The 26,275-nt window shown below is 40.4% G+C and overlaps 1 protein-coding gene across 2 annotated transcripts in view; it reads right to left on the bottom strand.

The window, feature by feature from the left end:
• Nucleotides 1–3,268: 3,268 nt before the first annotated feature.
• The window catches only part of SRSF11 (serine and arginine rich splicing factor 11), a 43,304-nt gene continuing 20,297 nt past the window's right edge, over nt 3,269–26,275 (bottom strand). Inside the window, exons 2-12 of one of the 2 annotated variants that reach the window (XM_048860097.2) lie at nt 24,983–25,116; nt 20,870–20,979; nt 19,251–19,343; nt 18,421–18,470; nt 16,788–16,915; nt 15,329–15,410; nt 7,315–7,446; nt 6,567–6,656; nt 5,414–5,509; nt 4,755–4,893; nt 3,269–4,644 (exon numbers count right to left, since the gene is read on the bottom strand). In XM_048860097.2, the coding sequence (XP_048716054.1) occupies nt 4,450–4,644; nt 4,755–4,893; nt 5,414–5,509; nt 6,567–6,656; nt 7,315–7,446; nt 15,329–15,410; nt 16,788–16,915; nt 18,421–18,470; nt 19,251–19,343; nt 20,870–20,979; nt 24,983–25,116 (1,249 nt within the window). In that variant the 3' untranslated portion in view covers nt 3,269–4,449. Of the gene's footprint in view, nt 4,648–4,754; nt 4,894–5,413; nt 5,510–6,566; nt 6,657–7,314; nt 7,447–15,328; nt 15,411–16,787; nt 16,916–18,420; nt 18,471–19,250; nt 19,344–20,869; nt 20,980–24,982; nt 25,117–26,275 lie in introns of both variants that reach the window. The other variant, XM_048860096.2, reaches the window with a different exon arrangement.

Below are 26,275 nucleotides of genomic sequence, written 5' to 3' on the forward strand. Positions count from 1 at the left end.
TTCTTGGCTGGAATGTAGTACTTTTTATCTGCCTACAGCTAGGGCTTGGACCATGGCACTTGTTTACTAGTCTCTGTGAGCAGGTGAGAGTCCTAGACTTCCTCTAATAGGATCCGGAGGGATTCTGTCAGATGTTTTATGAGGTCTTGGAAAGCCCCAGAGTCATTGGTGCAAGAAAGTTGTGGAGGCATTACTGCCTCATCCAGGGATGAAAACGATTTAGCTGATGGGGGTGAGTTTCCCTCCTTTGGAGGGGGGAGAACTGCTCCTGGGTGTCTCCTAGTGCTGAGGTGCATAAGGTACTGGAGTACCAAATGGTGATCCTGGGGTACTCAAGGTCTATCAGTCAATGCCTGTGAATGATACAGTACCAGCTGGTACTGGGGATCTCTTTCTGGTTGGAACCCTTATAAAATTGTTCCCTAAGGTGACCCAGGAATTCTCGTAAACCCACTGAGGGGATAGAGAGGGGAAGGGTCCCCACGGATAGTCATAAGCTGTCTCCAGGATGTCTGGGGGGGATCTGAATTAGGCTCGTTAGGGTGTAGTAGCAAGGTGATGAAAAAGAGCCCTCTATGGAGGCCTTCAGACTCTGAGAAGTATCATCCCCTGGGCTGAAGGAGGGAGCATCAGACATGGGTATTGAAGGCTGGAGGTCTGGCCAATGTTCAATCTAAGCAGTACCAGGGAAGGGGTCATGGTAAAGGACCATAGCAGGAGAGATTCTGGTACCACTGGTATAAACAAGTCCCCTGGGAAAAGAAATCTGGAGGCTTATGATGTCCAGAAGACTGAGTTGGTGCTGGGACCTGGCCTTGCAAAGATGGTGAGCACAGTACTGGTGAGGCTTGTAGAAGAGCTTCTCTGATCTTGAAGCCCTGATGTAAGGGACATAACTCTCCTGTGTCATGTAGAGGAGGCCTGTGCCTGATCTTAGTGCCTAGAAATGTCAGTACCATGCTGCTTCTTGTGCAATACTAGGGGCTTGGTACCCAGGCTCAGATGGAGCCTTAGTTGCACCCCTTGGGGGATATGAGGTCTTAGAGGGGGGTTTATGAGGTGACCTCTCCCTCTTGGATACCCTGGAAGGAGAAAGTAGTAGTCTTAGACATTCTAGCCTTTGAAGGTGCTGCTGCCATGGGGTACTGCAAGAATTTAAGGTTGATGTACACAAGTGGAAAGTGGAGCCCTCCTGAGGCTAGTGAGCACTCTAGTAGAAGATGCTTCAGTCTAGCTTCTTTCTGAGACCCATCTTTAAACTCCATACATACATTAGTTGCAGATGGGATATGGGTGCCTCTGAGGCAGGGGAGACCTTGAATTCCCATCACTACAAGGCAAGCTTGAATTCCCATCACTCTGGGCAGGTCTGTCAGGGCTTGAACCCTGGGTCTTTGGCATAAACCAGAGTGGTAGAGGACTGAAGGGAAGATGGGGGTGGGGATGGGAGTAACCCTTTCTAAACACAACCATATAACATTAAAGAAATAAGGACAAAAATCAGAATACAAAGCAAGGCAGGAAGTTGAGAAGCACTAGACAAGCAATTGCTTCATCTCAAGTCACAGGCAGTAAAGAAGGAACTGAGTGGTGGTGGGTCCATGCCTCATTTGAAGGCTTGAGGTGCTGCTCTGCACAGGCCTGAGAAAGCATGGATGCCTGTCCATCCTACATTGGAGCACTCATATGGACATATACTTGAAGAATGTATGTTTTCTGATTAACATAAGCACAGTTAGTGATTTTGGTAAAATGCTGAATGTTAGCATTTCTCAGGCTTCAAAGCTGACACTCCATCAAGAGGAGTGGGGGCAATTCACATGTGGTGGAGCTACCAGTGAAGGCTCAGGAGTAGCTGCCACCAATCATAGACCTAGTGTACCTGAATGCATGGGGACATTAAAAGCTTGCTAGGCCACATCTTATTTATATTTGGCCCCAGCTGATGAAGGGGTATCTACCACACACTAAGATATGATCTAAGCTAACTTCAAAGTATTCTACATTTAAAAGTGAACATTTGCCAAAATGATCCCAAAGTTGTCTGCTAGAGGAAAAATGAATTTAGCACATGCTGATTTCTGAATGGCAACTAGGGTATTTGTGTTCAATTTTATAACAGGTAGAAGGATTCACTCATTGCACTGGTGAATGAATGTGAATTAGTAAATGGTAGTTTGTAAACCTTTGTTACTTCCACTGTGTCTTCAGGCACTTGCACTTGAGTTATATTACACAAACCAATTCTAACACACAATGCTCCTATTTCAAAAAAACAGTGTAAACTTAATTTGTGTAGTGTTTTTCCAAGTTTGTACCCACCACATTTGTTGGTTATCTGAGGACAGGATCCTCCTCATTAGTCAATGCTTATGCAATAGTGTTAATAATCCACAAATGTTTTAATAAAAGCAGGAGGGCTTTTTTTTGTTCTGTACTTGCTAGCAAGATAAGGTAAATTTAATTCAAACGTGAAGGAAATGTAACTTAATTAGAAGATGCAATATGCATGTCTTTTTTTCTTGATTAATGGGGATTATCAGCTTGTTTCACTCAACTAAAAAGAAAAGGCTAGGAGAACTCTTTGTATTGACATATACCTCTCTGTAGTGACAAAATACTCAACAGTTTTTTAAAAGTTACATTTCTACAAATTCTAAAAATGACACTGCATGTCTAAATGGCAAGTTTCATTTTAAAATGTCTGTGGAAAAGTGAATTTTAAAAACCAGACTCAAAAATTGCAAGCACTTGTGCTAATTTTAGTTTGACTCCAATACCTACTCATTTAAACCAGTGAATTGTTCTGTCATTTCAGGACCTTCTTTTATAGGTTAGCTTTTAGAGATGTATAGCTGATGCACACCCTTGCATTTCATTATCCTGTTCCTGCTAATCTTCCATCACCATTCTAGAGAAGATAAAAGGTGCAAGTGTTTACATTTCAATGAAAATACATACTTAACAATGAGAAAAATATATCTGAAAAGTACTTAACACTTTAAGTTCATTCAGGTCTATTACTTTTTATCCCCAGTTAAGGTAAAATACATACTATACTGAGGGGGAAAAGGCTTAACTCAGAGCTGAAAGACAGACTGGCTTAACAGTTTTCTTCACTACATTTACTAGTAAAAGAAATGGAATTAAACTGTGATACTGTTAAAGGAGGTAGTGAGGGGGGGAAGTCAACTCTAAATGAATGAGGTAATTTCATACATTCAATAGTGTAAATAAATACAAGTACAGTTTTACAGAAACATGAGCATAAATTTAAGGGTTTTATTATCAAAGTCTTGTAAAACAATTTCAGAAACTGTACATCAACATGGCACAGACTGTAGCCCACTTTTGTTTTTACCTGCACAAAAGTAAAAGCTCTGAAACGTCTTTAACTAAGAAAACAGCTCATCTAACTACTTTGCATAACATGGAATCACTGTGTGCATAAGATTACTATTGCAGTGACAGTAAACACAAATTTATTAGTTTATACAACTTGAGATCAAGTAAAAAGTACATTATCAAGTAGACTTGCTTTTAAAAGCATACAAAGGTCAATTTTAAAATGCACTACCTCTTTTTGCAACATATTTAGCTCATGAACAAATACAATAAAAATAAAAAACTGGGTGATGAAAACTGCACAAAGCAACCTCTAATCATTGGACACTGAGCAAGTCAGGAGATTTTGCATTACTACATCAGAAAATTTGACCTCCCCAGACCCAAGAGAAGTAGTTAAGAATTAAACTATACCTCTCTCCACTGCCTGACATGGATTTTAAATTGACTGAGTAAAAGACCATCAACATTAGCCATCCGAAAAGGTTAGTGCATTTTAACCTTGTCAAAATGAAACAAAACCCATCCACCCACCCCCCGAAAAATAGCCACATGGCTAAAAAGATTATCTATTTATATCAGAATGCTTATTTCCAGATGTAACTATGAATATTAATCTTGTGTAGCCACACTTAAGACCCTTAAAAAGATCCATCATATGTTGTAGAATTTTCTTAGAACATTTAGGATGTTTCTGCCACAATTAACATGCAATCAGTGCATTCCCTATACTGCTCTATTACTGCAATGAATCAAACTCTAGAAACACTATCATAAGTGAGCCAATTTACTAAAGGAGATCATACAACATAAACAATCCATGCCTGCTGTAGATGCATGCAGCTTTTCACTTTTGCTTGAAGCAGCACCAAGTTAATAAGACCTACTTGGCTACTCAAACCAAATTTGGCCATAGCAAGAACGGCAACCAAAGTACCTCTCACTATAAAGCTTTTGATGTAAATTAATATCAGGAGCTTTACAACCATTTATAGATTAGAGCTGTATACATCTAGATTTAGGATTAACAAGTACAGCATAAAAGAATCACACAGGAATGACACTGATGCATGTCTGCAGCTGCATTCACTGCAAAGGCAATATTCAGTCACTCATATCCATGTCTTCTTCATGATGATCATCCCCATTTACTTTGGATTCTCTTGCTGAATCTCCACTTCCCTTATCCACTGGTGATTCCTTTATTTTGGGAGAAGCAGAATCTGCTACTTTCTTTTCTTCCTTTTTTTCTTTCTCGCTGTCATATCCTTGTTCTTCTTCATCATAATCCCTTGTGACCTGCTTTGCCGAGATGAAAAAGTAAAAGTAAAACTTGCCTCAAGGTTCTTATGGGTTTAAGGTTAATACTACACCAAAGGCAGTGAAACTAAACAAGTTTTTAAACATACTTTTACGTCTTTGTCACTCTCGGATTTTCTTTCCCGATCCTTCTCTTTGTCTTTGCTTTTTTTCTTCTTGCTCGTTGACCGCTCTCTCTCATCTCTGCTTCTCTCTTTGTCTTTATCCTTCTTCTTTTCCTTTTTATGTCTAAGATGACAGTAGAGTACCTTGCTCAATCTTTGCACATTGCAAAAACTAAGTTTAACACTTTACTGTAATTCCTTCACACAGAACCAGCCCCTCATGCCAAAAACCTAGCTTAAGCCACCACCACAGTCACAAAACATCAGTTCAGCCAAGGTTAAGTATTCCTTTAGAATACAATCACGACCAGCCAACTCCCTATCGCAGCTCAAAGCAAGAGAGGGAGGTGAAAAGACAGAGTGGGGAATTTTCTAAACAGTGCAAGGCAGGACATGAAGTTTATTTCCAGAATGCAACACACCCTCCCACACACATTTATTAGTGCCAGAACAACAATCATGACTTCCCTTTCATGGAGAATTTACAGCAGAGTTCAAGAAATTCCTTGGTTGAAAAGGATAAAACTATACCCCTCCACTATAGCTCAAACATTTCAGGCACCAGGACTGTTTCCTCCCCAGACACCCCTTTGAAAATTAGAGATACAGAGCAACTGAATTCAGAGGCCTGCTAGCACACTGACCTTCTTGGAGATGGGGACCGAGACAGTTTTCTTTTAGGGGACCTGGGCTTTTTAGGTGACCTTGTTCCACTCCTGCTTCTTCTGCGCCGTCGATCTCTGTAGGCATTAAAGGGTAGAACAGTCCAAAAACATCTCAAAGTCAGAAGTGTTAAAATTATACAGTTTATATTAACTTAAATATATTTCTACTGGCTCATATCTACACTCTAAAGGAGTATTGCTCTACAGAGACACTCCTGCTTGTTTTACCAAAGACATATTTACTATTATCAGCACTGCAAAGCCAATGCAGCTGTTGATGAGCAGCACAAGCTGCCCTCTATTCTACCTCCACTATCATGAAATAAATTGCCATCTAAGTTCTTATTACAGATATTAATGGTGTAACAGTCAGATGAAACAGCTTGATTTTCAGCTATCATGTAGAGTTTTCAATAGGAAAATGGTTGTTTCAAACAACATCCATTTTTCACAAGGAAGGAGCAGAAATCTATTTTCAGAGACCAAAAAATACCTTCTTAGCACTTAAACTTATTTGAGGCACTTCATAAGTCCAGGTACATCCATCTCTCTCACACGCTCATTTAAGAGGTGCTTTATTTGAAAGTACATTTTCTCCTATTATTCTTTTATAGGTGGACAAAATAAACGCAGGTATGTTCCTGTAGTTTTCAAGCTGTCACAGTAAACAGTCTCTGAGTTGTGACCTTTTCAGGAGTCCAGAAGCACTCTGAGTATGTTAATTTAAGACTGGTGGTTTTTTTTGTGTATGAGATTTACAGTAAAAAACCCCAAACAAACAAAAAGAGAGAGATGTGCCTAGATCAATAAGGCTTTGCACAGATTTCTTTAAAAGCTCCAGGTAAGACTGAGTCTCTGTTTCACTTTCCTTGAAGTGGGAGCTGCAGGTACTTTGATAAATGGGCTGTGGTGGTTTTGTTGGAACAGCTCCTGTAAGTCTCTGTAACCCTAGTTGAAGTGCTAATTCATAATCTATAGCAATACTCCGCAGCAAATTAGAACTGATTTCTTCAGAGGTGAAAGAGGATAATTGTCACAATGATGTGACAAACCAGTTTAGAAACTTTTACACCAATACCACTATATACTATTCTTGAAACACAGACTAAGAAATTGACCCAAGTTCTGGTACCTGCTTGTGCTTCTCGATCGTCTGGTTGTGCTGTAGCTTTTTGGTGGAGTTTTAGAACGTTTCTTTTCCTTCTCTTCCTTCTTTTTATCCCTTGAAAGGCAATGAAATGTTATATATTCAAAACCAGTCAGTTATAGAGACAAATATTTGCATGTCACAAGAATAGGAAATAATACCAGATAAATGCCAGAGTTGTGGTTTACAGCACAAATTGTCTCTCCACTGTGAAACTCATTAGTGAGAGAGTGAAAGCAGAGTGGGACAATTACTGAAATAGCAGAACGGCAATTTTAATTCTTTGAGACAGCCAAGGAGTTACCAAGCTTAGATGCTAAAAGTTACAACTGATTTTTAAATGTAATAAGCATCCACAGCTCCCATTGAAACTAACAGAAGCTGCATGTTTTCAGCATCTATGAAAATGAGGCCACATTTAAGTTCTTAAATATACATACTCAGATATCTTAACTTTGGGCATCACAGCAGAACACAAACCTACTCTTACGAAGATACTTCCTCAAAGACATGAAAAGTTAGATTATACAAAAATGTTATTTGTTTAAACCTTGTCAGTGCTATACTTCAGTACCTATCACTGTTAAGATCTCCAATTTGTGGCACAGTAATAAAAACTACTTGGCAGTAGTTGATGACCTGGCTATTTTCTTTAATAGAAGTTAAATTACATATATTTCAGAATTAACAACTGGATTTCTAGAAAATTTCTGAAGTCGCAAGAGGGAATTACTTGGTTTTGGATGCGCTCCTAGACCTTCTGCCTCTCTCTCTGGAATGAGATCTCCTCCTTCTTGGACTTTTAGATCGCCGCCTACTTCTTGACTTTGAATGTGACCGCCTCCTTGATCTGCTTCTTGATCGTCTATCGAACAACGCATTAAACACAGGATTACAAAAATATATTTGACCTAGGCATACCAGACTATTAGTTAAAAGCGGTCAGCGCATACAGAAAAAATAAAGATGGAACCCATAAAGTCATGCCCAGAAAGGCCACAACAGAAAAGCAAGCGCCACAAAGTACAGGTAATGAACGAGTGATGGAAACCTCTATCAGCTATGCAACATTATCTACTTCGATGTGTGAGTAAACACGTATGGTGGCAGAAGAAAACAGATAGGGTGGCAAGGAAGTTTTGGAGGAATTATTTGAAATGGAGAAAGTGAATCATACTGATCAGCAGTAGGAGCAGCACAGAAGGCATGGAGATGAGAGCCAGAGGAAAAAGTATTTGATAAAGCATGTTGGCAGGCAGATCAGAGATGCAAGCACCAGTGGAACACTGCAGATCTGAATGTCGGAACAAGCTGAAACTTGATGCAGAAGATTTAGAGGACCCAGTAGAGCAGTATGAAGACAGGAGGGACATAATTAGCATGACTTAACTGTGCACAGACTATTGAGGTGCAAGATAAGAACTGAGAGGCCAGAGACAAAGTGCCAAGATATTGCATTGGAACACCTAAAATATCCTGGTTTTACATTTAATCAGTCAGGACATTCTAAAAAAAAACCCAAAGTGTTTAAGCCACTAGTATATAGAGTAAAATTTGCTGTGTTTACTAGGAGCAAACAGCCCAGTGGAATATGCATTCAGTATAAGAAACAGTGTTTTTGGAGTGAAGACCGAGTCAAATGAGTGTGGATATATATATTTTTTTAAACTAGAAGTGAATGTTTCTGAAAATATCATCCACTTTGAAATCATTGAATCTAGTCCAGTCCCCTGCTCTCATGACAGGACTAAGTATTATCTAAACCATTCCTGACAGGTGTTTGTCTAACCTGCTCTTAAAAATCTCCATGGAGATTCCACAACCTCCCTAGGCAATTTATTCCAGTGATTAACCACCCTGACAGTTAGGAAGTTTTTCCTGATGTCCAACCTAAACCTCCCTTACTGCAATTTAATCCTATTGCTTCTTGTCCTATCCTCAGAGGTTAAGAACAATTTATTTCACTCCTCCTTGTAACAACCTTTTATGTACTTGAAAACTGTTATGTCCCCTTCTCAGTCAACTTTTTTCCAGACTTAACAAACCCAGTTTCTTCAATCTTCCCTCATAGGTTATGTCTTCTAGAGCTTAAATCATTTTTGTTGCTCTTCTCTGGACTTTCTGCAATTTGTTCACATCTTCCCTGAAATGTGATGCCCAGGACTGGACACAATATTCCAGTTGAGGCCTAACCAGCGCGGAGTAGAGCAGAAGAATTACTTCTCGTATCTTGCTTACGAAACTCCTGCTAATATATCACAGAATGATGTTTGCTTTTTTTGCCACAGTGTTACACTGTTCACTCATATTTAACTACGACTCCCAGATCCCTTTCCACAGTACTCCTTTCTAGGCAGTCATTTCCTATTTTGTATGTGTGCAACTGATTGCTCCTTCCTAAATGCAGTACTTTGCATTTGTCCTCATTGAATTTCATCCTATTTACTTCAGACCATTTCTCCAGTTTGTCCAGATCATTTGGAATTTTAATCCTAGCCTCCAAAGCACTTGCAACCCCTCCCAGCTTAGTATCGTCCACAAACTTTATAACGTACTCTCTATGCCATCATCTGAATCACTGATGAAGATACTGAACAGAACCAGACCCAGAACTGATCCCTGCAGGACCCCACTTTTTATGCCCTTCCAGCAATGTGAACCACTGTTAACTACTCTCTGGGAACGGTTTTCCAACCAGTTTTGCACCCACCTTATTAGTAGCTTCATCTAGGTTGCATTTTCTTAGTTTGTTTATGAGGTCATGTGAGATCATATCAAATACATATGTGTCATTGTTGAATCGGAAGCCGGCAGTAGTGGCATCAGCACATATAATTTGTGGGTGTCTGAATATTGCATAACCCAAATTTATGTTGCAAACAAATTTCCTGGTGTTTGATTTTGCAAACAGTCAACCTTAAAGAGAACCCTGCAGAAATCTAGACATGTGATTACCCGAGCATGGATTATACAACTAAGGATGAAAAATGAAAGGGCAGATTTAAAGTAGTATAAATAGACATTACTTTGCAGCATAGAGGACGCAGTGGTAGGAGGAGTAAAAGATGAATATTGGCCAAACGATAGAATAGGTTAGTTGTTGATAGCAATGAAGAGGGAAGGGTTTGGGATTGGGGAAGATTAATGCATTCAGTTTTTAAAATTGCATTGATAAGAGGTAAAATACTTAGAATTAGATTATAAACACAGTGTAATAGTGTGGCAAAAGCAACACCCTCATGGGGACCTTTGAAGTGCCCTAACTTGGGTCTTCCAAGGAGAGAAATGAGTGCCCCCTTCTGGTGACACTGTAGTAGGCCTCTGGCCCACAAATTAGTTGTCCCTTCAGTCTTATCCCACTGTGAGGGAGGAGGGGGAAAGAGGCCTAAAACAGTTCCAAATCAAAAAGCACACCCAAGTCAATTCTGGGCCATCCCCCAGTCTTCCAGTGGGGCACCCCACCCTTCCCTTCAGGCCTGTCTCCCATTCTCTTACTCATGCATTGCCTGTTTCTGGGGTTAAATGTTCCTCCAGCTAGCAGACCTGTTCTTCCGCAGCTCTGCAAGCAGAGAGGCAGAACTCCATCCTTTGTGCTGACCAGCCAGGTCCCGACAGCCAGGTTCCGTCCTTTTATTCCTCCTCCAGGCTTAGCACTGGGTGCAGATATAGCTCACGGGGGAGCTAGCCTTACCCATAGGCTCTCCTTAACTCTTTCTCTGCTGGTGTGGGGCCTTTCTATCCCATCACATCTCCCACCCCCAAATACCATTTTGGGTACCTCCCTCCCCCACCAGCTCTCCCAAGAAAAACAATCAATCACAATTTGTGTGATGTACTGGATGTGGAAGGAGAAGGGCTTGAGAGATAGATACCATCCTCTTAATTTGGGGTTGGGTGTCTTTCATGGCGTGGAGCCAATGTAGCATGGCATGGTTGCTAACTAAAGTGAAATTATTGCCAAGAAGGTAGTATAACAGCAAGTCCATGGTCCACTTCACTGACTACGCCTCTTTCATGATTATGGAATATGCCTTCTCCATTGGGAATAATTTCCAACCAAGGTAGAGGATGGGGTGTTTTTTTCACATTCCACCAACTGGGATAAGACCGCCTCTAGTCCCACATCAGAGGTGTTACTCTGTAGTGGGAATTTCCTAGTGAAGCTGCAGCTATACGAGACAGGTTCTCAGAAGAGGTGAGCCCTATGGGTCTGAAAGGCCTTTTCACAAATGTTGGCCCACTGGAATTTCTTTGGGCTATTGGTTTAATGAGATCCATAAGGGAGGCTGCATGGCCAAGAAGCCAGTAATAAATTGTTGGTAGCATTATTTCAGTCTTAGGAAACAGTGTACCCGTTTCTTTGGGGCTGGTGAAGGGCGTGTCTGTAGGCCTGGACCTTATCCACAAGGGTTGCACCTTGCCCTTCTCCAGGACATACTCTATGTACGTCATCTCATTTTTGCCAGATGGCATTTTAGTAGGGTTTGCAGTGAGGCCAGCCACCCTAAGGAACAGGAGCACGGCAGTTACATGTTTCAGATGATCTTCACAAGTCTGACTACAGATTACGATGTCATCCAGGTATGCAGCAGCATGTTATGGGGCTGGAAGACCTGGTCCATTAACCTTCTGAACGTGGCTGGGGGGGTCATGGAATCCAAACAGCAAATCAAGAATGGAAAAGAAGCCAAAAGGGGAAGCAAGGCTGTTTTTCCCCCAGGTCTCAGGCATGAGGGTAATGTACTCCACCTCATCTAGCCAGTCAAGAATTAGTCAACACATGGCAGAGGGTAGGCATCAACTTTCAATATGTTGACTTTCCTGAAATCTACGCAAAAGCAAGTGGTCCTAACTGGCTTAGGGACCAGCGTTATTGGGCTCTCCAGTCAGTAAACAACTCAATTATTCTCAGCACTAGCACTGTGAAGCAGGAGCGTCAGTTAGTTTCTCTCATCCTCTCGGGATGATGGGGTTGTAGATTTTCTTGGACAAGTGTTCTGGTTCAGTCTGGACGTGATGAGTGATCAGATGAGTTCATCTGGGCTGCACAGAAAACACAGTGGAGAAGGCAGCAGTGATCAACTGGTGGGGCTGGACCCTCTGTTCTGGAGTGACATTGCTCCTGATTTTGATCATCCCAACCCTCAAGACTGCAGTGGCCTGCGGGACTAATTTGGTCTCCAGCGGGTAAGGGCTATGAACAAGGCTTTCCATAGCATTAATAGATTCATGAGGTAAACTTTGAATTTCTGTCTGTTGCTGGATCTCATAATTCACAGGCTCCACTTGTTGTATCACCTCATAAGGCCCCTGACAGCAGCTTTGATTCCACACGAATTTGGAAATAACAAGAGAACTTGATCCTCAGGGTGAAACACCTGGAGGTGGATCCCTTTATGACAGGATGCTTCCTGTGTGATCTGGGCACCTAGGAGGTTCTTGCTGGCAAATGAGCCTAGAACTTCAGGCTTCTCCTGAAGGCTAAGAACACACTGTACCACAATGTCAAACTGAGGTGACCGTTTTTCCCACATTTGCTGAATGAGATCCAAAACCCCTCATGCTTGTCTCCCACATAATAGCTCAAATGTTAGGAAGCCGGTGGAGGATTGTGGCACTTCACTTGGTCCCAGTGGCAGATATCCATAGCTATGAACCTTCTCAGCATATTCTTTAGCAACCTGTTAAAGTGTTCCATTAGCCCATCTCTGTGGGAACAGTGGACAGACATTCAGAGATTCTTCATTTTCACAACTGACATTCTTGCTTCATCGTCTGGGAAATGAGGTTTGTACACAAGTCCATTATAATTTCCCATGGAACCCAAACCCAGGCAAAGATCTTCAAAAGTTCAGAAGCAGCTACTCTGGTATTTATAGAGCACATAAGTATGAGCTTCAGGATACCAGGTGGCATAGTCTACAAGCACCAGAATGTACTGGTAGCTTGCAGCATAGTTACGGGGCCAACTATGTCCATTCCAATACATTCAAAGGGTATGTTCATGTGTGGGAGGGGAACCACTGTCCAGAGTGTTGTGAGCTGGCACACAAAGCACAAAAGCTGGGGAAGTCCATATACACTAAAGGCCAAAAAGCCCAGGCTAGAATTTGAGACAGTGTTTTCTCCATCCCAAGGTGCCCATGAAGGATCTGGTGTGGACCAGCCATATAACCTCCCTCTCGTAGGATCTGGGCACCAGAAGCTGGTTCTCTCATTTCCTTGGTCTGGTAGTCTCTCTCAAGGTGAAGTAGACGGTTGGCCTTCTCTCAAAATGAGGGAAGCTTCATCTTGTCAAGGTTCCACCAATTCCTCACCGACAACCACCACTTGGGTATAGGGTCAGCTCAGGATGTCATCAGCTTTCCATTCTTCAAGGAGTTTGAAAATTTTGTTATGATCTCATACTCGAGGGAAGAAAGGGTCTCCAAGTTGGGATAATATTGGGCCTCACTCTGTTTGGCTGTTGCCAATTTGCGTGAAAGTTCCTGCTGCTAGAGAAGAGACATCTCCCACACCCGGTTCACTAGGGTACGTGGAATTGGGGAGACTTGTTGCTCAGAAAAAGGTCCCAAAGATTCCTTCATCAGATCCCTGCAATATTCCCAATCTCAGCCATTAATAACGGAATAGGCAAGGGATGGGGCCAGGCCAACCATTATGCTTCCCCACAATTAGGTTACCTTGGACGCAAGGGTAGGGTTTCATGTCCCTGTGTACATATTGTAGAAGGAGAGTTCCCCAGGGTGATCCAGGATTTGGGACCACCAAGATCAACATCAGGATTGAGAATATGCTGAGTCCAAAAGATCACCCTTATGGGGGTGATCAACTTCATAAGACTTTGATCTTCAAGCATGGGCTCCCGCTATCCATATATGCAGAAAGCTGCGATCTTGGGAACACTGCCCAGGACAGCCACGTTTTGGGCTTTGATGCTGTGATCAGCACCCCCTGGGGTCCCTGAAAAGTCTCCTCTGAGTAGGGTCCCCCTACTTCAGTTTCCATGGTTGTTCCCTTCTTAAGGCCAGGCAGGTTGGTGGTTTCTTGAACTGGGACCCAGGTCAACAGCCCCAGACCTTTGGTCCAGGCTATCCAACGTCCCTGCAACACACAGGACCTCACCTCATGTGTCCTGGTGAGGGGTCAGCAGGGTGGAACCCCTGCCAAGATGTCAGCCTCTGTAGCCAGCTCTCTCATTCGCCTGTGCTCGTCCCTTGGCTCCAGCAGGCCTGTAGCAGATCATCATCATGGGGATCTTGGTTGTCAGATAGTACTCCATGAGGCAAAGGGTGTCAGTCATTGCCTCAGGTTGAAGCTGTAGGATCCAGTCCTTTCCCTCGGGGGAGGGAGTGGAGAAGGGGAGTATCTGGGTGAACTGTTTGAATAAAATTCTCTCTACCACCAAGGTTCATGTCTTTATCTGAGGTCTGAGCCATCTCCAACACAAATCTCATAGCTTTTGGGCAACTGGGGGGAGAGGGGGGAAGGGAGGGGCGGGGGGGGGAGCCATGCTCTCAGAGGATACTACTCCTCCAGGAAGTGTCAGAACATCTCTTCTGAGACATCCAGAGCATTGTGGATGGCCACTTTGACCTGTCCATAATCTCAGGCAGTAAAAAGTCTAAAGTACATAAACCATTTGCACTCTCCCAGTTAAGTATAGGGCAAGCAAATCTGCCTGCTGTTCAAGGGGCCAACGAGCTGCTGTGACTACCTGTTCAAAGATTTTGAGGAACGCCTTGGTGTCACTATTAGGCCCTATCTTTGTTCCTGACAGGAACAGGATCTGCCATTAGGTCTAGGCCTGCTGGTACCACTGTAGTGGCTGGCTGTATTAGGGTGACCAATTGTTGTACCAGCTGCTGCTGTTGGGCTGCTAGATCATGGATTAACGGCTCCCGCTGGTTGGCCATTTGCTGGAAAAGTTGCTGTTGAGCATTCTGCTCAGCCATTCACTTCAGCAGCTAATCCATATGCATCCAGCTACAGGGGCTGGTGGCATTTGTTTAGGGTCCCTCCTTTTTTAAGGTTTGACCAGTTCCCTTCCACAGGAAGGTCATTGCCTGCATTCTCCATCAAATCCATACAGCATGGAGAGAGCAGCACCCTCCTGGAGACCTTCTAGACACCATAACACAGCCACCGGGGGGGGGGGGGGGTAAGAGGAGCTGCTCACTCCTGGGGTCTAACTGCTCCTCTCCAGTGTCTGTCCTGCTACAGCTCTGCAGGCAAAGCTCCCTTCAGGTGGAGCTCTGTCCCTCCTTCCTGACCAACTAGCCCCCAACTGAGCCAGGCTCTCTCCTTTTATTCCCCCTGCAGGTTTAGCATTGGCTAAAGGTATAGCAGGGCGAGGCTAGATGAGACCATAGGCTCTCCTTAACCCTTTTTCTGCTCGTGTGGGACATCTGCTCCACCACACAGGGTGCGAAATAAAAATGTTTCAGTGGACACTCTTAAGGCTCCGAGCAAGTTGTCAGTGCAACTCTTGGTGCTGTAAAGTACAGGACTGTCTGTGCTACAATGTCACTTTCCAATCCACGTTCCCAAGCTCTCTACATGGCTTTACTCACTGTCATACTCTGCACTGGTCCTGGTAGTCAACTTAACACCACTAAACAGATTTGCTTTTTTCTCTATTTGTACCTAACAGCCGGTATTGCCAAGCTTAACGTTTTAAACGGAATTTTGAAGGAACTGTGTAAGGCACTTATTTCTGTTAATATTTATGGAGTGAGAAATCTAACCTGTGCCTAGAAGTAGAAGGAGTTCTCCTCCTTCTTGATCGTGATCTTGATCTTGAATGCCTTCGTTTTTCATCTTTTTTATCTGAAATTACGAAGGGGAAACATTAGTACAAAGGTAAAAGTGGTATCTATCTTTAAGACCACCCATAAAAGGAAGTAAGCGTGTGTTTGCACCCTCTTCAGACATCATAAAGAAGCAAAAGAAAGCTTGAAAAGTTGTTTTTTGGTGGTGGTGGTGGTGTTTTTGTTTTGTTTTAAATATCAGAAATTCAGGTCTGGTCTAGCCTGTTCTTGGAAGATGCTTTGGAGAACTAGTAGACTATGATATAACAAGAAACTTGATTTAGAGGGGAAGTAATTTTTATTCATACTAGTGAAAAAATATTTTCACACCTGCTCAACTCAAGCATTTAGCTGTGGGAAGAAAAACTTATGTTAAAGTTTCAGCATTCCCACCCCTTCATTTAAGGGCTGAGAAACCCAACTCACTGCTTTGGATCCTTTAAAAGAGAGAGTCCTAGAACAGAAATCAAGATGACTAGAGTTAACACTTCTGATCAATGGAGCTTCTCTCAAGTTCCCTTCTCTCTCAAAATACATTTAAAGCATTCAGACTTCTTTAACCTATCGTAAAGCAACAAAAGAAAATAGGGCACGACCACATTCTTTTACCTTAAAGGTCACGTTTCAGGTTCATTGTGTGTCAATTTAGAATTTGAAAATGAATTGGCCAACTCTCCCTGAAACAGAATTTTTATCCCAAATTATGATAAAAATGGCCTCCTCTCCTTTTCGCTACTTCCTAATCTGGTCACGTGAACACTAGCAATCACTGAGAATAGCACACTTTACTGACAACCAAGTGATCTGACCACTTGATATTTTCAATAAAAAACTTGAAGCAGAGGTGGCTATAGCAACTCCTCTAGAATTCATTCTGGGGGCGATTTAGGCATTTCATCATCTTCAATCAAATGCACTTTGATAAATGATGTGTCTCATTCACTAATTTATTCTCCAGAGCACTCTTCCATCATTTACATAACATAGATTAATAATTGTGTGGTCTAATTTGAGCTCCAGGTGAATCATTCAACCACTTTTGAAGGATCTTCTGCAGTAGAAACACTTCGCAATTAAAAATTAACCCATTAATCATAGAATCAGAGAATATCAAGGTTGGAAGGGACCTCAGGAGGTCATCTAGTCCAACCCCCTGCTCAAAGCAGGACCAATCCCCAATTAAATCATCCCAGCCAGGGCTTTGTCAAGCCTGACCTTAAAAACTTCCAAGGCAGGAGATTCTACCACCTCCCTAGGTAACTCATTCCAGTGTTTCACCACCCTCCTAGTGAAAAAGGAAAGTATGAAAACTATGTTTTACAGTGTATAAGCCCTTTTTAGCGGCTATACCACCAAAAATGGTGTTTAACCAAATATTTAAAAGTAGTTCAATTACCTGGCTCTATGGCTGCAGAAATCAGTGATTGTGCTTCTCTTACTCTTTTCATAGCTTCCTCTATTTCTTTACTGGAGGTATCAGATTTCAGACTTGGTGAGACAAGACCTGCAGCTACATGGTTCAACCTGGAACAAGCCATTAAGTGAAATGAAAATGAAATTTCAGATTGAAAAAAAATGACTTTTTAAACGAATACTGACCTAGACTGGGCAGACTGCAACTTGCTTGGAAGTAAGGGGTACTGCTCTTTGATTAGCCCAAGAAGGAGATTGCAGCTCTGAGTCAAACTCCCTCCTGGTCATGCCACTGCTTGGGGGAAAGAGTGTCATGTGCACCCTCCAGCCTATCTGACTGAACCCACCACAACCACACCATCACACACAGGGCAGCGGGAGCCATGCTCGGTGGCCACACCTCTGCGCATAGGACAACATGAGCCAGGCACCATGACCACACCACTGCACACTGGGCAGCATGAGCATGCCCAGCGATCACCATGAGATGGTCAAGGTCAGGATCCTGACAAAAGGAAGAAAGGAGAGCAGCAGAATATGGACCCTGGACTTCAGAAAAGCAGACTTTGACTCCCTCAGGGAACTGATGGACAGGACCCCCGGGAGGCTAAGATGAGGGGGTAAGGAGGCCAGAAGACTAGCTGTATTTTAAAGAAGCCTTCTTGAGGGCACAGGAACAAATCATCCCGATGCGCAGAAAGAACAGTAAATATGGCAGGCGACCAGCTTGGCTTAACAGAGAAATCTACGGTGGGCTTAAACACAAAAAGGATGCTTACAAGTAGTGAAAACTTGGACAGATGACTAGGGAGGAGTATAAAAATATTGCTTGACATGCAGGGGTGTAATCAAGAGGACCAAAGCACAACTGGAGATGAAGTGTATTCTGATGTAACTACATTGCTCCTTCCCCTACTCACAGGGGTGGGCAGGGAAGAAATGGAAAGAGGTTGGATAGACATCTTATGTAGCAAGCTCCACAAAACTGCTCTGTGCTGGAAGCAGTGATACAGGGTATGAGGACATGGGATAGCTTACATCCTCTTATTGCTTTGGCCCAGGGTATCACTATTGAGCCCACAAGTAGTAAGGGGTCCATTTATTGTCTTGTATAGATACCAGTTACCAATGTTACCCCTCAAATATTTTTGAAAAGGCAGAAATTTTTATTCTGATCGGCTTAAAGGGTAAATCCTTAGAGGAGAAAGTAAACTAATTCAGATTGATGCGACCTGCAGAACACAAGATTCCGTTTTAACTTTGTTTTCAGAAGTCAACTTGTTTCCGTGCAAGGTGTACTTGCTTGTACCTAATGGTTTAAAAGGATTAAAGTGACTGCACCACAAGTTTCTTTACATAAAGGGCATGGAGTAATGAAAAAACTGAATTCCTCTCGCCACCAAACTAGGAGAAACACAGTCTTTGATGCCTAGTGCTACGGTGAACCAACTCCCCACCCCCAGCCCAGGTGGCTTCCACAGGAAGCTAGTTTCTTCCAGTCTTTATCTGGCCAGGTGTGGGAAATGGGTCAGTATTGAGTGACATGAAACATTACCCTCAAGATTAAGTGCACGCCAATATAAACCTAAATACTGAAAGCTATCACTTGCACTTACTTTGGATCCACTGTGCTCATGAGCTTTAATAGCTGATCTGCTGCAAGAGACTGTGAAGAGACATTTTAAAACATGTTGAAAAGCATGAAATTTGCTTTAACACATTGACAGGTTAACCAAGCCTGAATACACATGGAATATAGCTAAAAACAAGAGCACAAAGTGCTTACAGTTGAGAAATGCAGAGACAACACAAAGAAACAGGGACTAGGGTTCAGTGGTTTCTTTAACCTTCTACTTCTGGGGGGTGGGTGGGGGTGTGTGTTGTTACAGACATACTTGCAGACAGATATTTTGAAATAAATTACCAAAATAATTGAAAATGGCATGATTATACAGTGTTATTTTGACAAATAAAATTTGCAGAACTTTAAAATATTCTGTGCAGAATTTTTAGGCACAGAATTCCCCCAGGAGCCTGACCTACACCATTTGAATGCTGGTGTTCCAAGTCTTCAGTTGGAATCAACCACAGGGTTTTAGAGACAGTAATTCTTTAGTATATATTATCTCAAGTGTCAGGATTAAATTAGAAAAGAAGCAAGACTGTAAAAGGATTTTTAAGTTGTACTATGAAACTGCTAGGCCCATAAACAAATGTACTGTATCATATGAAAAATAGGATTAATTTCTAAAAATTATTGGAACTTAAAACTATGCCCAATTTGGTCCCTTGCTATAACAGTATTTTTTTAGCACTGGTTCAGGAATAAATATAGCAAGTCCTGGACCTTCAATCGGTCAATTAATATACTGGTGGATCACAATCTACTGATCACAGTCTAAAAGTCTGCCAAAGCTGGGAAAAAAATAAAAAGTCACTTACATACCTGAGAGTTTAAGTTTGCTCCAGGAAGCCCAAGAGCAGCTAGGGCAGGATCAAGAGCAGGAGCTCCCAAAGCAGCTAAAGGAACAGCACCAATCTATAACACACAGATGATAAATTAAAAAACAGGCATTGACACAGTACAGTCCCTTTAACACTACCACATCACCTCCTAATTTAAACCCAATCTAGCAATCATGTACATTAATATACCCTTTAGCAAAAGTGCCAGTAAGACCACTTCGCCTCTCCTACTTATGTATTTGCAAACTGAAACATATAGAAGTAATACTATTGGAATTTTACGGGGAAAAAAAAGATTGCCTCCCACTCCCTTGGGCTGGGTGGGTGGGAGGGAAACAACCACCAACCAAAAAGACTTTGCCATTATATTCCACACAAACAACTTAAAATGACTTTTTTTTTTTTTTTTTTGAAAAAAGTGACTAAAAATATCACTATGTTTATTGCTTCACTTTCTATAGCAAGTATGCTTAGATTACAATTAAAAAGGCAATTTTAACAGCCAGACTACAAACTCTACCAGGATTCTTTCCGTAGCATTCATCATGCCTAATAAAAGGCTCTGAAGGTAATATTATACCTTCAGAAATACCTGTGCAAACTGACTGACCAGATGTAAGCCATTAGAATTTAGTAAACAACTGCAGATGCTAAAAAGGAAGGAACAGAATCCATCTCACTATTTTAGTTGCAGTGGGTCTGCAATGCTAGCCAAAGTAAAAGGCAGTTTTAAAAATATGCAACCCCCCCCCCCCCATTTTTCTCACTGAAGTGAGCAATTATGACTGAATACACACAGAAAACAGATCTGCATAGTAAGTATGTACCTTCCCTCCCCCTTTAAAGGCATACAAGGATACTCAAACAGATTCTATGAAAACAATAATGGAATTCTGAAACATGCCTACTGAATATATATATCCAACTCCCACTGAAAGTCAATGGAAGCTGGGCACCTAACTCCTTTAGATGCTTTTAAAAATCCATACCAGCCATTATAGTTTCTGAGAAAGCCTAAATAATCATATAAGAAAATCTATTAAATAAATTCCAAAGTAAAGCGCATTTCAGATTGGCACAATTGAAGTTAAGGATCTGTGTACAATATACACATTTTCAAGAATGTATACAGTCCATCTTAAGAGAAACTAACCCTTCAAACAATAACTGTATTTAAAGCCAGTTCTGGACCAAGTTATTTAATGGTTTTAATATAAAGAGATAGAACTGAGAACTTGCCCCAACAGAAGTCTGATAAAATCTTCTGAATAATTTAATCCCAAACTCTTCTTCCCCATGGTTAGGAGTCACCGAAGAACTTATACAGGCTACTAGAAGCACTAATTAAATTTCTGAGCATGCTTGTAAAAACCCAGTCTCCACACTAACGACCTACCATTGTTATACCATACAGTTCATCATGGTACAACTGATTTGCAGTGTGGTTACAGTGTTTAACTAAACCACTACAATGATCAATACAAAGTCAAATCTCTTCTTGCCATCCAAGCCTATTTGCCCAAGTGCATTAATATAGTAGATTAAGATCTAGCAAAATATGTACAGTATTCCTTTCACTCCAAGCAAATGAAAACCTACCTGAGAAAGTGGGTTGGGAGTAGGCAGGAGACCACCTCCAGGCAGCAGACCTGCCACAGCATTAGCTGGTGCCAAAAGAGATAAAGCCTTAGTCTCATCAGGAATAATTCCTGCAGAGAAACAGCCTTGCATTAGAATATATTCTCTCTCAAGGTCAGAAAACACACAAATACACCCAGAAAATGTCTCCCTGATACACCACCTGAGTTTGTTGAAAGTACTTATGTTGGCTAAAATATAAAGCTTGATTTCTATTAATATTTATCATTAAATTTTATGTCAGAATGAAACTTCAATGTGTGAAAATTTGACTGTTCCTTTTTCTCTACAAATGGTTAAGTTTCTAGCGTAAAAAATAGCACAATACACACTACTTTTTTGTTAACACTGCCAAGATTTCATCACCTGTACTCGATTTTTAAGTCATGAACCAAACGTAAGCAAGCACAGTCGGTTCTCCAGGGGTGTGCTCTCAACTTTCAAAAGCTGTTTTATGAACAACGACTCGTGTCGGCTGCTTCACTATAAAGCACACAGAAAAATCAAGATACACAAGACAAAAAAAGTTTGATTTAGGGGTTAATAATATGGTACAGTTCACTATGATTTTTTACACCTACCATACAAATTTTGTAAAAATTAAGAGACGGTAAGGAAATATTTTGTTGAATAAAGCGTAGGGCTTTTGCTGACTCGTCAAATGAATATGAAAGTGTCTGCAGATCTCCAAATACACGCTCTGTGTGTATATACAATATATTGTGGCACATTCCTTACCTGTCCAGTAAAATGCATATGTTCCATTATGTGCCACACTTACTGTACCAAGAATGCTGCTACATATTGCCATTTCAGAAAAAACTTCTGGCCCAAACTCTTGTAGCCAACTAAGACAAGTGTGGCTGATTTTACTGCCTATTCTGCACACAGAACAATCTTATTAAGGGTCCTACTATGAAACAAATATGTATGTAGGTAATTTTTATTCTATCCAACAGCAAAAGCCCTATACAGATGGATTAATCTGTTAATGTGCCCAAGCCCCCAAAATGAGAGTTCAATAAGACAATTTTACTATATATTTGCAAATACCAGTAGTGTTTCTGTAATACATATTGAGAAACTGCATCTCATCATAAAACATACAATATGTACAGGGCACTTAAGAGAAACTGGATAAGCTGCAGAAGAAAACTGTTGGGTGGTATTTTCAGCAGGGCCTGGTATATAGTTCAGGCTGAACCAGGGAAAAGAACTGTAAAACACAACAACAAAAAAGAAAAACCACTGTTAAATAAAGGTAATGGTTCCTTCCACCTATACTGAGAAGTGCCGATAATATAAACAAATGTATAATACACAGCAGTGTTATCTTGCTTGTGTCATTGAGCGGTCATCAATTTAGATACCAAAAGTTATGGGGGGGGGGGGAGAAAGGTCATTTAGATATAGGGCATTAATGCATCAATATATTAACATACCTATAGAGATTAGGGGTAATTTTGCATGCAAAATTATGTCTCAGAGGATATTATAAATTATATCTACACATATTTCAAATTAGTGCAAATACAACATTTCTGGCATCTAAATACAACTCCTCTGACTTATCTTGAGACACCTCAGAAGATCTGCATCCATTAAAAAAAAAGTCATGCATCTGATCCTCTTTTTTTTTTTTTTAAAGTATTTAGAAATAAATAAAACTACAATTTAAAAAAAAGCAATGAGGCCCCTCACCAGTTAATTTTCATGCGGCAAAGTTTTTTTTTACTGCTGCTTTGTTAGAACCAAGAAATACTGCTTGAATGTGTAGAAATGAAAGAAAAAGAAACAGACAAAAGAAACAAATATTAACCAAAGAACCTAAATAACCCCCCAACCATCTTTAATATTAAAATTCCTTCCAAATCTAGGAATATCACAGTGAAAATTAAAATTAATACTATGCCTTACCGTAGACTTTGTGTATAGGTCTAAAACACAAAGCAACAGCCAACACCAAAAATATCAGTAAAAGCTAAAACTGGACTGTGATTGTGATATAGGGGACTATTATCTGTGCAGTGTAATAATTAACATTTACTTTAGTGATGGACAACATTAATACAGAATATCACAATAGAAATTATAGAGTATTGGGCTCCAGTTCAGCAGACTACTTAAGCATGTGCCTAGCTATAAGCACGTAAGTAGTCTTGCTGACTTCAAATACCTTCCTATACTGTGCTTAAGTACCTTGTTGAATTGGGGCCCTACTGATAAATATAAAGAGAAAACTCTGTATTCCAAGTATAAAAGCAAACATTTTATTACAAAAATAAGGGACTTAAATTTAACTTGAAAACAGCAGACTCTGTACTGTGATATGCCATATCATGTCCAAAATTCTGAATCTCCAGAACCACACACAAGATGCCGCTCATCCCACAAGAAACTCCTTGTTCAAAATAGGCCCACTAAAATGCTAGTATTGGTTTAACTTGTAACATATCATCTTTAGCACATTCTGAACTGAAACTATTGGCAGATTTCTCTAAATGCCAAGTTTATCCACCATCAAGCAAATCCGTCAGTCATACTGACAGAGAACCACATTACCCATCAGTAATTCAAATGTTGAGTTTAAAGTTCTTAAACAAGGGCCTCTGAAATATTTAAATGCTATTGACAGAGATACTGTTATTATAGCATGACTTAATAATGTATAAATAAGAATAAGGAAGAAATTCCTTAAGATTCACTTTTTACCCAGATTAATGTAAACCAAAGCAACTACTTAGAAAGTGTTCTGTATTTTGAAAAATGACTCAATTACAGATCATGCTACAAATTTTAAAGTAATTAAGTCTTAAATGTTTAATTTCTTTTAAAATTTTTCTTTTAATAAGAACCTATAACTGCTCACCAGCCATGGAAGACAGCTGATAGAATTAAACTGCCTTGTCAAAAGTCTGAACAACACAGGCCTTATCTTAAATTTGTTACTGTAATACGACTTAATCCGCAGAGATTTTACTCTATTTCAAAAGGATTTTAAGTAAAAAAATTTAAGAATAAACCAATAATCAGTATATTTTAAATAAATTACTTCTAAAGCCTAGTAAAGTTTAATGAGAATTCTGTAAGAAGTGTTGTCTTCTCAACACATTGTTTTAAAACAAGTTCCAAAAAACCTGCTCACTGTCTTTTAAATTACTGTAACACCCTATAATGTTAAAAAAAAAAAAAAAAAAAAAAGGAAGAAGAAGAAGAGATAATGTAGTTAACAAGTGGTTACACCAGGAAAACACTTGGGGACTTGAGTGCTTGCTGGCCTTTAGTTAATGTCTAGAATCCCCTGTAGCTGCAGAGGACCCACTGTGTTTCAGTCATCTGGAAGGGCTTTGCATTTGCCTTCTCCACTACAAAAATCACACACACAAATAACAGAGAGAAGAGTTTATTATTCAGTGAAATTCTATAAAATATAGCAAGCCTGAACAAGAAAATTTGGAATAAAATCTAATACCCAGTGCCCATTTGGCACCTCTTGGAAGATCTCACTTTCATCTTAAAGCATAATCATTCAAACCCTTGGTATACTGGAATTTACAGGGAGGGTGAATGTTTTTTCAGAGAAGTTGTCAACTAAACGAAGTAGCAAGGACACTGCAAAATAACTGCTAATCCACTCCCCCATTCACTCTCAAAGAGGGAGAAAAAACTTGCATGAGGAAATTATATAAAAATACATATCCTGAATAATTCATCTTTAAGGCAATGTTTCTTATGCATACAAGTCAGCATTTTTAAGTCTGGTTAGAAACATGTCTTAGGGACTTTGATGCATTAAGAGCATAATTTTCATATAATTCTGCTTAAGAACATTCGCACCTTAAATGTAAGATTTTCTTATATAAAAAATTAACAGGAAAACTTCCAGCTTTCATCGAGTGCCAACAGAAAAACAAAAATTTGCTTTAATGAAAGACCTAATGACAGCGTACCAAGGGTTTCAAAACGTTAATATCTTAGATATTTTACAGGTTACTAAACCTCACTCTACTGAACTATACTGGGGTAGACTGCCATCTTATGACGACTTCATAGGTCATTAAACAATTCACAAACCTTCTGCATATGGTACGACTATCAACGCTCTGTCAACGAACACAGTGTTTGTCAGATGCTGGGCCACAACTGCCGAGTCAGGATCATGGAACTTTACAAAACAGACCCGTGATGAAACAGGCAAAGGAGAATCACTAAAGAAAAAGGAAAAAAAAAATAGTAGTATTAGATACAAACTTAACAACAAAAAAAATCAGACAAATTCATTAAAAACACTTAGACATTTGCAATCTGTTCACTGTATTAAGTTATGTATCTGAATATAGAGCACAAGTGTTGCAGTGTGGTTTGAATTTTATATCAGTTCTTACCATTAAGCTTTCATTAACAAGGATGATTGATAAGAATGTGTACATAAGAATGAAATGATACTGAATGAAGTTGCTTTGCCGTGATCACCAGAGATCTAACTACAGGATAGGAAATTAATTTTATTCCCCCATTTACAAGAGATAAATAAATGCTAATTCTACCACACACAATCTTCTCTAAATTAGCCAGTTATCTGAATACAAACTGGTAACTATGATTCAGGAGAGTGATCCAGTGGGTAAGATGTGAAAGGGCAGTGGTGGCAGCGGCAAGAGAAAAAAGGTATATGCCCCCACAGAAATTCCAAACATAGCAATTTCTACACCCTCTGCTTTGGTCCAAAATAATTTTTGAAGTTATATTAAGCACATAGTAATGATTAAAATAGCACTTTCATTTAGCTATTCACACATTTTCAATAGGTTTATCTTTTAGGCTAAAGTTTATCATGCGTTTCCTTATGACCAACTTCCAAAATGCACAAAAAGCATGAAGTTCAAATTTGAAGCTGGGCACATTATACGCAGATAACTAGGATTTGCAACAACATAGGACCAGAAATAGATCAAACAGAAAGTCAAGAAATTAAGGTGACAGGTAATGGATTTTAAATCTCACCAATCGCATCAAGAGTTTTTGAACTCTTATGTAGTGAACTTGAAGGAGACTAGAATGTCCCTTATAGGGCAGATCCAGGTCCATGTCTATGCCACAGTTCACCTGCAGCAACTGTTGGTGGAGCTGCAATTAAAGCTGAATGACTACCCAAGGGAAATACACATTGGGACCATGTAAAACTGTTTGTTGCAGGATCCTAGGGAGGGTGAAGAACCCTGGAATTTCTGGCAGAGAGTGAGAAGATCTTTTCCATTCCTCCGTGACAAAAGGCGAAGAGTTGAAGGTTGTAAGGGACATCAACTTCAAGGTGTCCAAAGAGCATGTGTAAAGGTTTGGAATTTGTTTTTTCATTTACCCTGGTAG

This window comes from Caretta caretta, chromosome 8 (genome assembly GCF_965140235.1).
Source record: "Caretta caretta isolate rCarCar2 chromosome 8, rCarCar1.hap1, whole genome shotgun sequence".
Taxonomy (NCBI): Eukaryota; Metazoa; Chordata; order Testudines; family Cheloniidae; genus Caretta; species Caretta caretta.